The sequence below is a fragment of the Tasmannia lanceolata genome, unplaced genomic scaffold (genome assembly GCF_043159265.1).
Source record: "Tasmannia lanceolata isolate RefF3 unplaced genomic scaffold, GAP_Taslan_0.1 ptg000019l, whole genome shotgun sequence".
In the NCBI taxonomy this organism is placed as follows: domain Eukaryota; kingdom Viridiplantae; phylum Streptophyta; class Magnoliopsida; order Canellales; family Winteraceae; genus Tasmannia; species Tasmannia lanceolata.
In genome coordinates this window covers 13,036,434-13,048,925 of record NW_027518696.1, presented here as the reverse complement: position 1 = coordinate 13,048,925, position 12,492 = coordinate 13,036,434, and the positions used below count along the sequence as shown (strand labels likewise).

The window sequence follows — 12,492 nt, the reverse complement described above, 5'->3', positions numbered from 1 at the left end:
AAATGGTATGAAAAGAGATGTAAACTATTGCAGATTTTTCCTTGTTGGGTATCTCTTGTTTTCACCTTTTGAAATGACAGATTTTTTAGAGCTTCTGCAAAAACAAGTTTGCTTTTTTTCTTTATAAAACGGCCAACAAGCAGGTGACTTGTGTGCCGAGAAGACAAGAATTGAGTGACACCTGTTTGGATGAATGGAACTTCTAATAGAATGATTTAAAAAAAAAAAAAAAATCTACCGAAGCTGATGTTTTTTCCAATTTCTTCTTAAGAAGAGAAACTTCACTCCGCAGCATCTGGCCGGAGTAGTGACATTTTTTTATTTTTGAAATTCTAAGCCTTAATGGTGTTAGTTTTGTCTTTTTATTTTAGTTTTTGTTAGCAGAAGAGCCAGGTTTTAAAAGCTCGTCTGTAGGTTGTTGAGAGGAGATTATATGGGAGGTAAGAGGTTACCCATATTGGCCAAGCAGAGAAACTAAACTCACCTATATTTCCTTGCTTTCTCCATTTGGTTCTCTACAATTACATCCCAATTTGCTAACTATTACCTAAGAATCATGCTCCATAAAATGTACATTTTTCTCATAAAAAATTCAACAATGCCCCAATTGAAGGGTATTTCGGAAGGATTGGCGTAGTCTTCATCCACCATACTGTAGACTTCCCATATTTTGCCCTTATTATTTATTTGTGGTATCCCCAGTATCAGTAGTCATCCATAGGTGGACTCGTAGGGTCCCAAACAAGGTAGGGTAAAATTTAAGGTAGATCAGTCGGTCAGAGGTGCAGATTGCCAAGAAGTGGCATCAAAGCTTCAATGGGACCCTTCAATCACCTTGGAGTGCCTTGCATGGTAAGATTTGCATTATCACCTTCGCTCCCATAATTTAATCATGACTCAACTGCAGGTTTACTGTGAGTTAACCAAACTCAAGACTAAACTTGCCCGTGCTTCAAGGATCTAAAGGTTATTTTGAGGGGGAAAAAAATTCACAAATACACCCCACCATATAGCCAACCACCTCTATGACAGCATTTAGCCCCAAAGTAACCACAAAAATCTAATAAATAGAAGCCTCTTCTCACCCTCTCCTCACTCATATGCCTTCTCAATTTTCTTCATCTCCCACTCTCCCCGCCCCTCTCCCACCACTAGATAAACCAATATTCCATGGAAAAAACTTGCATGGCTTCCAAACATGGCATTAACGAATTCAACAATGGCCCCAGAAAAAAGAGACATGGGTTAGGTTCACAAACCAATTTTTTATCATGTCTGCTCTTCCATGTTTGATATTCGACTTTGGACACAGAATTGTGTGGGTCTCACCAATTTTCTAAATAGTAGCTTCAGTCATCCACTCGTACGATAGATTGAAACCAATGCTCCAATTGCTCCCATAAATACCTTCTGTATCTAGTCTTAATAATCAATCTTTTGCTCCCACACAAGAGCATGTATAAGTGAGATCATTGATCTTGCAGACAATCATGAAGAACTTATAAAAAATTGCAAGAGAACAGATACTGTTTGAGATATTTTCTAGTCACAAACATTAATTACATGAATTAATTCATAATATTGTCTGATTCAAGTCAGCTTTTTGTAAAGTTGTAAGGCTTCAAGCCCTAATATTGTAATGAACAAAACTTTTCAATTTCAACTTTTAAATCAATGTGAACCTAAATGCTACAAAACTAGCTTAAATGAAACTATAAGCTGGAACAAATGTTATATAAGTTCATTCAAGACCTATTACAGTGACAGTTCTGAATGTTGAGGATTGGAACTTGATCTTACATTGACAATGTTGGGCATTGGACTGGACAATGTTGAGCTGCCAAAGCATGAAACCATTCCCATCATCACGGAAGTTAAAATCACATCGCAGATGTCCATGGGTGTCAAGAACTGTCATTCTAATATCGACGACATACTAACTGATCTTTGTAAGAATGGCTTCTTTGTGCGATAATAAAAAATAGCCAGTCAGCTAAACCGACCAACAACAATTACCACACATTGGGACCTGCAACAAACCAGTTACATATAAGAATTATTGAGATATGGGCATTTGCTTTCCCAATATTCATGAGTAATATTACCTTCCATTGGTGTTACAGAGACCAGTCCAAGCCTAGACGCCATACCGCCTTAAAACTTTACTCAGTGTCGGCATCACATTATATGCTTGATAGGATCTTCTCAGTTCTATAATCGAGCCCACCTGAAAAGAGTACAACTCAGAAGGTAAGGGATAGTAAAAGCTGCTTGCTTCCTGGCCAGTGTAATAGGCAGAAAAAAATTTCAAAAACAATGAAAATGGGCCAACAAAAATCAGAGTAAAACTGATCTTCCAATAGGAAGACTTGAATTTCAGAAAATAATCAAGTCCACAACAGGTTCAGCCTGTTCTCATACCAGTGATAATGCAGGAGACTCAGCATACGCGTGCTAAGGTGCACGTAAAACTATGTATGCCCCTATGACTGCATCTTATTGAATATTATTCAGTGATCTGTCAATCAGCTGATGTGACAAAGGACAATTTGGTGTAGGCTGGATGGAGGGATGTGTAATCAAAACTGGATGAATTCCCTTAGGTTAATCACTAAATAAGAGTTTGGTCTCATCATGGTTTTAAATTTCGTCCGAAATCGAGATTTCGGTTGGGACCAAAACGGAAATTTGGCGAAATCCCAAATTTCGGGAAATTCCAAATTTCGGCCGGAATTTCGGAAATTTCAGGTCAAATTTTGATAATTTGGTTTTTTTAAATAAAAAATTAATATTATTACAAAATTTCGGCCAAAATTACCGAAATGTCAGAATGAATAAAATAAGCCTTTTTTTAATTACTGGATTTCGGCCGAAATTTCGGTTTCAGTGAGCCGAAATGCATTCCAAAACCAAAATTTAAAACCATGGGTCTCATAAATTTGCATTGTTCATGATCTTTGGATGGCCTGAAATGGAATAAACTAGTGTGATGCTGCGAAATAAGGGGCTTGATCAAAATCAAGAATTCAATAAACAAAAAATAGTTAGAAAAGGGAGTAGAGATCATCTAATAAGAGCCAAAGCCTCAACTCTTTAATTCATTAAAAAAGTATAGGCAGAACTCAAAATGTTCCCTCTGACAAACTATACATATATTATAGGGTGATGATAGATGTGCCTCTTTTGTTTACTAGGAACACCCTCATAGAAGGCTTGCGGGACTGTTTTTCCAGAATGAAGCGGAGTCGCTCCACGTGATTCCGTCCTGCCCATTTTGCTAGTCTTGAAAAAGGATGGGCGGCGTTGAACGCAACCTAAATTCCTTTGCTTCCCAAATTTAGGAGAAGGGCTTCCTACATGTTTCCTCCTACTTACGAGTATGCATTCTATTTAGGTGATTTTTTTTTATGTTTTCTACTTTTGATAATGCCAAGGAGTATATTTAAAACTTAAAAGCTAATCTTAAGTTTTAATGCTTTTAAGTTTTAAATAAAATATCTGCAATTTCTTAAAAAAATATATATAAAAAAAAAAAAAATATATATATATATATATATATATATTAAATCTACCCGAATAAAACATGTAAAACTATAAATTACTAAGAAAAAGTAACTCAAATCAGACATGAAGTCCTCTTTACTATTGTAACCTTAACCCACATTAAACTTTCGTCCCTAACCTATGATAACCCTATTTATTTCTATGTTGACTTTTGGTGACGCATCCCACATGTTTCCTCTCTACTTATAGCTTTTTTGCTTCCCACATTTTCTCTTTCTAGACTGCTTGCTTCCCATTCCGCTTTCTGCATTGCTTGTCGCACTCACTTCCACTTTTGGAAACTACAGTACAGACTATGGACCTTCCATGCTTCATCTTCTCACTTCTCTCCTCTCGGTCCAAGACATGTGCTCTCACTGAAAAATTACCCACAACTACTCAAATCGACACGAAATTCTGTTGTTCAAACTAAGAACTCAAAACGGTGACTAAATCCACAAGACTATGATACTCAATTGTCCATTGATGGATGAAAGAGGGTCCGCAAAAATCAAAAGGGAGTACCATTGTGATGATCATGGGTGCTCACTCCTGGCACGAACGGTGCTCAAAATTGTGTCCTTTACTCATTCGGACACCCATTATTGTCGCCCATTGAAATCTACTAACTGGTGAGTGGTTTCTCACTATGGAGTGGTATCACTTGTGTTACCTCATTGCCAACTCTCATGCTATTGTAAGAAGGAAGCTGTCACTGCCCAAAGATGAGAAAGTAAAATGAAGGGCCATGAAAATAACCAATACTACTGTTGTTCTTCGTCTCTCTAAGAAAGCAAAATGATGGGGCATGGAAATAATATACATTGCTACTATTCTTCGTCTCTTTTCCAACCACATAAAATTAAAAAGTAAAAGAATTAGAACAAAGGAAATGTACGAACGTTGGGTAAACAATGCAGTGAAATCTCCAACAATTTCTAATCAAAACTAAGAGAAAAAAAAGCCCGTGGTGATATTGTAGCATAATGAACAAATAAAATCCATCAAAGAAGCAGGCTTGGTTTTGGCTTTTAGACTGTGGCCCCTCTCTTTTCTATTTACACACTTCTCAACTTTTGAATGAATTGTGAATTCATAAGACGTGACCTATTCTTTCAAAAAAATAATAATAATAACAAATAAGACATGACCTATTTAAAATAGGCCCAACATGCAAATCCCACAAGTTCCTCCAAATTAGAGTCGAGCTAATTCCAATTCTCAAAGCATACAACTCTTTTTTTTTTTAATAGCAAAACGCATACAACTCTTATTACATCAAATTAAGCGTCTGCACTATTTCTTTACGTATTTTGTAACAGAGTGGGTGGGTGGGGGTGGGGGTGGGAGTGGGGGTGGGGCACAATATGGAACGGGTGCTAGGGCTACAAGAAAGGTAGTTGTCAAGGTCCAAAGTAAAATAACATCTTCATCGAATTGCAAGAGAAACTAGAGCACATTTTCTGTAATGGTCAAGCATTGTTCTGTGAATGACTTCTGTCTCAACAAGAGCACCACCATCATCACTAGTACTCTACTCTCCTCTGAGCTTCATGACTTACAACTTATCTTGCAACTGGTCTTCCCACCAAGAAGTCATGGAGTCCAATTACAAAATCTCCAAGGATCAAAACTTCCTCAGACACCTTTGACAGAAGAAAATATTGATGATTTTAATTGTTGAATTCAGAAAGCCATCAGCGATAAAACAGAATGATCTAACATTAGGCTTTGCCATTATCTAACAGTCATATTAGGCTTCAGCATCTCCCATTAACAAAACAAATTAGCACCAACTTTCCTCCGATAAACAACAATTCAACTGAAGCACAGGATCCTCATTGAAAGCATGCGGCTTCACAGAGTTGATCAGGATGATTGTACTGACATGATAGGGTGCACCATGCTTTTTTGTTTTTGAATGTTTAGGGTGAACCATGCTACCAAGCTCTTCCGATTCCTGATTCAACAATCCACAAGCTAACCGCATTTTACTTTTATCTAGAAAGCCATCATGAAATTGGAAGTGGCCGGCCATATTTAAAAACTATGACCACAACAGAGAAGATTTTAAACTCAAAATAAACAAGACCGGTGCTAAACTCAATAGAACTGCTCCTCTATAACTGGAAGATCCTCATACTTTCCTGTTCATTTGTTCAATTAACAATCTGATTTCCGGTTTAATTCCTCCATTACATTTTTTTAAGAACTTCAAGATGATTATGGCTATCATTCATCTGGTTCTGTTTTGGTTGTTTCACGATGGTAACAAATTTTGTTCAAAATGGGCATATCGTTCACCTCATAAATCCTTGTAAGTTAAAGAGCAGAGCAACCCATCGACAAAATAATTACAACCACCGAAGAGATTATTTCAGAACATGGTAGGAACAGAATGAGTAAGGGCAAAAAATGAGCAACTGTGTCCTATTAGCTGAAAATATAGATAGAACTTTCCATCCTGTTTCTTTCTTCTATGATTTCTGTTTTCATTCATCCATTCTGTACTCATATGATAAAACAGGTACTAAGGAGCAATTTAAGCAGTGATAGAATGAATGTGCTGGTTAACAAGCGTGAAGTTCATTGCATCATTAGATATTCTAATAAATATGTTCTGGTGACCCTGAATAGCATGCATTGCTTAGTCCTGAATTTGATTTCATGTATAAATTATAAGGAGAAATTATATGGTGCCCGACTGTCAAGTCCCTTGATATTTGATCAAACAGCATCCTCTTAAAAAATGCGGTGCTGTTGGATCAAATATCAAGGGCGGTACTGCCCACAAGGTACCTGACGGTCGGGCACTTTATAAAAACTCAATTATAAGAACTGGATTTAGAGTTGCACAGCACATACAATGATTAGGACCGATGTGAACCCTATTGAAAATCCCTCATTGATACGGCGTAAATAATGATCGAGCAAGGTCGATGTGGTGGCCAAAATGCTTAGAAGTAACCCTCCTGCAATATATTCAGAGAAACAAGAGACTATGTCAGTAACATGTATGATAATAGGCAAGTATAACATTGAATACTACTGCATGTAAAATGATATAGCTTTTCAATTGAAAGGGTACCCCAAAAACGTGTTGAAGCCTGAATCTTTGTTAGATGCGCAATTGTGGCCCTTCCAGGTTTTATCTGTGGTATTCTAGCACCCATTTTGGTCATGTAATCAGCAATTTCTTTTGGTAGGTTGGCCTGCATAAATGATTGATGATCATGATAGAGATGTTCATAAGTAACATTTTTACCACATACATCTAAACAACAGAATTTGAGTGCCAAATTGATTTTTTTTTTTAATACCAGTGCCTAATCGAACTCAAGATCATTGAAATGTTTAGAAGCTCAATGAGTCGGCTCGGTTTTACAATTAACCAAGTGGCAAGCTGTAAATATACAGCAAATTGTTTTTCTGATCACTAATGAAAAGATCTTTATCAAAAAAAGAAAAGAAACAACAACACATCAAGGGAAGAGCTCCCCTAGCCTCTCTTAACTCAGGAGACAAACTCTCTCTAGATTATCCGCTATACCATTAGCCTGCACATGAATACACAAAAAGGAAGGGTACTAATGCAGGCCAGGTCTGCCAGGATACCATAGAAAATCCAGATCAAGCCAAGAATAAATTTCAAAATAGGAGCTCACTATTTACCAAAGCTGGGGAGGTGATTCATCATCAACCGCCTGAACTGCTGATCAAGAGACCAATCCATCGACTGAGAGTTCTAACCATCAATCGAGAGTTCAGCCATCGAGCGATGACAAGTACAGAACAACGAGCGATGACAAGTACAGAACAACAACTTCGAACTCTATTTTTAGCATGTTTTTTCTTTCTTTCTTTCTTTTGTGTGTGTTGTTTCCTTAGCAAATTAGGAGTCGAATTTCGTTTAAGTGCCGCAGCAAGCACATTTTAGGGTTTTAGGGGAGTTTTGATTATGTCTTGTGAATGATTTGGGTCATGCCTGTGTATGGTTTTTACTCTATTTTGAATGAGTTGGAGTTGATTTGGTATCGTCTTCTTGATTCCTCCCGTTCTTGAATACGAGCCTTGCAAGACGGATTCCTTAATCCAAATTTGTATTTTCCAGTTCCGCACAGCATTATTTGGTATTAGAGACTGAGTTAGGCCTTGCAGATCAACCATGATGAGTTGACAGGATCAACCGTTGATGAAAATGATGACCAGGATTTCAGGAAGTGAGTCGGTTGTGTTGTCAATCGTATATTATCCCAACAACTTTTGTTCCAACAATTTTGTTTGTATTTAAATCAAGAACATGATTTGGATGAATGTATAGAAAATCATTTCCATGGCACTACTCCAAATATCACTCTCTACATTAATGAAATGAAATATAAATCATAATATCCTCCCTTTCTGTTTTTGAACAGGATTATCTTCCCATTTTTTTTGTTGTTCCGACCATTTCGGTCGAATTTGGGGAATTTCAGTTGAAATTTCGGGAAAACAATGGCGTGGAAGGAATTCATGTAGATTTCGTTTCGGTGGGGATGGAAATGGAAACATTTTGGTCGTTTTGGGGAAATTTAAAACCATGGACCTCATTCCTATTACCGCAATCAGTTTTGAAACCTGTGTTTTCTTCTTTGTCGGCTAACCTCATGTTTTCATTCATGCTGTTAGAAACAGACGATACCTTCACAATTTAATTGTTCATCTATTCTTGGGTACATCAAAATCCTATAGGTGATTGTGTTAATATCAGTCAGTTCAGTTCAATGTTGCAGGAAACACTTGGGGCAAGGGGGAAACGCGTTTCCGAAACGGGTACGATACGCCCAAAAAAAAATAGTGAAACGTATGTGAAATGGCCGGGAAACGTATATGAGACCGCCGGGAAACGTATGTGAAACGGTCGGGAAACGGATGTGAAACGGACGGGAAACGTAATGGAAAAGCGTTTCCAAGAATGGGGAAACGTTATTTTTTCCTCGGAAACGCGTTTCCGCATTTTAATTCTAACAAATTTAAGGGAAATGATTCGCCCCTTCTGTTTTACCGGGGACAGACCCTTCTAGTGTAAAAGAAGACTATATACACTAAAGGGGGCTGTTCCAAGTAAAAAAATGGGGTGAATATATATCATTTTAAGTATATAAATTGCGCCCCTTTTGTTTACTGAGACAGCCCCATCTAGTGTAAAAGATGAGTAATAAATACACTGAAGGGTGCTGGTCCAAGTAAAAAAAATGGGCTGAATATATGACATAACAACTCACCTTATATACTCTCTCTTTTTTGTTGAAACTTGAAACCTAACCCTAGTTGTGCGATTTCTCCTCTCTCCCGAACGACTTCTCTTTGCAACCTAACCCTAATCGCCGACAAATCATTTGGGGAAGAAAATCAGAGAAAGTGGGTTCGGTTCCTCTCCAGGGCTGATTTTTAGAGGAAAATCACAGAGAAGAGTGGGTTCCTCTCTAGGTCTTGGAGGAGAAGAAGAAGAAGAAGAGTTTCTCATCTCTCGTCTCTTTCACTCTCTCTACATCTGATTTTCTAGGGCTGATTTTTGAGAAGAATAAGAAGGTAACCTTTTCATCACAGATTTCTTCAATCTCAGATTTCTTCACCATTTATTGTTAGTGCCAGGTGCCAACATCTGTACTATATAAGTGTTGCCTTTACTATATATATATATATATATATATATATATATATATATATAGTTTTTTACTAGGACTATCTCTAGATTCTCTACTCTAGCCCATTTTGCATCATTTATATCCCATTATTTTTGTCTTTGACTTTATATATATATATATATATATATATATATATATATAGTTTTTCACTAGGACTATCTCTAGATTCTCTACTCTAGCCCATTTTGCATCATTTATATCCCATTATTTTTGTCTTTGACCTTTTTCCTAAAACTGATAGCATTCCATCTCTTCAGTTTTTATTTGATAAAGTCAGTTTTCATTGTCAGTAAACTCAGTATAATTTTATTACTACTACAGTACTAGTCTACTACACTACTACTAATATTAGTGATATAGTTGTTCAATTATTCAATCGTTCTTGTGGAAGATGTTAAAATTCTTTTGTTGAAACTTGAAACAGTTGTTGTCAACTTGCCACTCTATAGCAAATTAGGAGTTAATCTTGCATTCTGTTTTTTTTTTATCTTTTTTTGAGTGGATCTAGTGATCTACAACTAATCTGGTGATTGTTTGTAATTCACTTTATGATTGCTATTAGGGATTTGCTAGCATCCATCGCAAACGGCATTTCACGGAACGTCTATTGCATGAGAGAGTAGCCACCTCATAAATAATGACAAAATCTGTTGGAAAGTGAGCCAATGTGGCTGCTCTCACATGCAACAAACGTTCCGAGAAATGCTTTCTGCGATGGATGCTAGCAAATCCCTTGCTATAATAGTTATAATTTCTTTTACTTGATTATATTTTCTAATTCTCTTTATGATTATTTGTAATTAATAATAGGATGCCTTTCGAGAATGAATTCGGTGGGGCCGACTTTGGGGATGGAGATGGGGATGGGGATAATCGAGATACCTTGCCCAATGAACCGCAAGGAAATTTAGAGGATTATGACGGTGATGAATACGAATGGGAAGATGAAGATCATGAATATTATGACGATGAGGATGTGACGGTTGATGATGATCTTTATGATGAAGATGGAAATTTTCTTCTCGGGGCCAAAGGCCCTTTATGGAGACATGTTGTTAAAGGCAAAAAATGTGGGAGGGGCCATGGTGGATCGGTTGCTTGGAAATGTAGGCATTGTCATATTATATACCAGGGATCCTATACTCGCGTGCATGCCCATCTAATGGGTGCTCCAAAAAGCCGGACTCGCTTACTGCAATGTTGTTAAGAACAATAGAGAACTACATGCCAAGATGAGAAGACAAGTAGAGAGGTTTGAGAATGCATCAGGAGCACCTAAATTGAAGCGGTCACGCCTTGACAGGCCTACTCCATTTCTTACAACAAATAAATCATCTACATCAAGGGGTAGTGCAGACCCTCTTCCAAAAGCCTTCAAAATACAAGAGCGAGAAGAGGTGGATTATAAGGTTGTCAGGTTCTTGACTGCAAATGGAATTCCATTCAATGTGTTGAGGTCACCGTATTGGGATGAGATGGTTTCCGCAGTTAGTCAAGTACCGGGGTACAAAGCACCGTCGTATGAGAGAGCAAGGACAACCTTGCTTGATAATGAAAAGGATAGGGTGAGGAAAAGTTTACAGGTATTTTCATAAAAGTAGGAAGCTCATGGAGTTGCAGTTGTTTCTGATGGATGGACAAGCCTGAAAAATCAATCGCTTATCAATATACTTGCATCAAATTGTTTTGGGTCCATGTTCTTGTATGCACATGATTTTTCTGCAGTGGAAAAATCAGGGAAGAATATATCTGACTTCTTGGTTACAGCTATCGAGGGCATTGGACCTTCGAATGTTGTTCAGGTCATTATAGACAACGCGGCAAATTGCAAGGCTGCAGGACAAGAAGTTGAACAAGCCTATAAGCATATTTTTTGGTCTCCATGTATGGTGCACACTTTGAATCTAATATTTAAGGATTTGGCTAAGGAATTCTTTTGGATGAAAGAGACATATACTTCAGGGAAAGATATTGTGAAGTATATAACGAACCATTCTCAAGCTTCAGCCATATTTAGAAGCCACTCAAAGCTAGAGCTATTAAAGGTTGCGAAGACAAGATTTGCATCCCATTATATTACGTTGAAGCGGCTTCTTGTTGTTAGGGAAGCACTATTACAGACAGTGGTGTCAGATGCATGGAGATCATGGACAGATGCACTTGTTGATGAAGAATCTCGAAAGCTCTCCGCAAGAGTGAAGATAGATGTGATGTCAGATGCATTTTGGGATTCGGTGCGAATCGTTCTTTCAATGACAAAACCGATATATAAGATGATCAAATTTACAGATCAAGAGGGGCCTCTTATTGGAGAGGCGTATGAGGCCATGGATAACATGCTAGGAGAAATCAAGGACAATTTACAAGGAACTGAGAATTGTGAAGAGATTTATCAAAAAGTTCATCAATTTGTTTTCACAAGATGGGGAAAGATGATGAATGTCAAGCTTCATTCTCTAGCATATGCCTTGACACCTAAGTATTATGACTCGGAATATTTGAAGCTACCTGCACCAGGTGGATTTAAACGGGTGACTCCAGGTACAATGTTTAATTTTGAAGTTTTGATTGTCCTTATAAATTATTTTTACTTTTGGTTACTTATTTTTTTTAAAGTGATAGCATATGAATTTAGTTTTTTAATATAATTTTATGTCAACTTTGTGAGATCAAGATAATGAAGTTGTTGATGATGCCATGAAAGGAATGGAAAAAATGGCAGGGGGGGATCTGGAATTGAGGGATCTCCTTAGAGAACAATTTGTTAGATTTGTTACAAAGAAAGGAAGGTTTGGTTCACCCCTTGCATCAAGAGAAGCTAGAAATCCAAAGATGAGTATACTTGAGTGGTGGAGGTTTCATGGAGGCGATATTCCTGAGTTAAGAACTTTGGCTATCAGAGTTCTTTCTCAGAGCATTACCACATCATCAGCTGAGAAGGCATAGAGCACATATAGCTACATCCTTAACGTCAAAAGGAATAGAATGAATGCAGCTCATGCAGATACATTGGTTTATATCCATTCAAACTTGAGATTGCTTTCGAGGTATTTTCTTGTTTTGTTAATTCATATTTTTATAATTGTTTGTTACTTTGTTACAATTATTTACATATTTCCATTATTTTTAATCTTTAATAGGTTGACTGGAAGTTATAAAGACGGACCACACCGCAAGTGGGATATAAATCCTAAGATCCCCTTGATTGATGACTCTGCGGTTAGGATGGAGGATATGCGATGGGAAAATCTTGATGACCCTT

The 12,492-nt window shown here is 37.3% G+C and overlaps 1 protein-coding gene across 3 annotated transcripts in view; it reads right to left on the bottom strand.

The window, feature by feature from the left end:
• Positions 1–1,559: 1,559 nt before the first annotated feature.
• The window catches only part of SCY2 (SecY protein transport family protein), a 36,280-nt gene continuing 25,347 nt past the window's right edge, over positions 1,560–12,492 (bottom strand). For 2 of the 3 annotated variants that reach the window (XM_077362055.1, XM_077362056.1), the window contains exons 11-14: positions 6,632–6,755; positions 6,409–6,515; positions 2,106–2,227; positions 1,560–2,029 (exon numbers count right to left, since the gene is read on the bottom strand). In XM_077362055.1, coding sequence (XP_077218170.1) covers positions 2,138–2,227; positions 6,409–6,515; positions 6,632–6,755 — 321 coding nt within the window. In that variant the 3' untranslated portion in view covers positions 1,560–2,029; positions 2,106–2,137. Of the gene's footprint in view, positions 2,030–2,105; positions 2,228–6,408; positions 6,516–6,631; positions 6,756–7,419; positions 8,305–12,492 lie in introns of those variants that run through there. The other variant, XM_077362057.1, reaches the window with a different exon arrangement.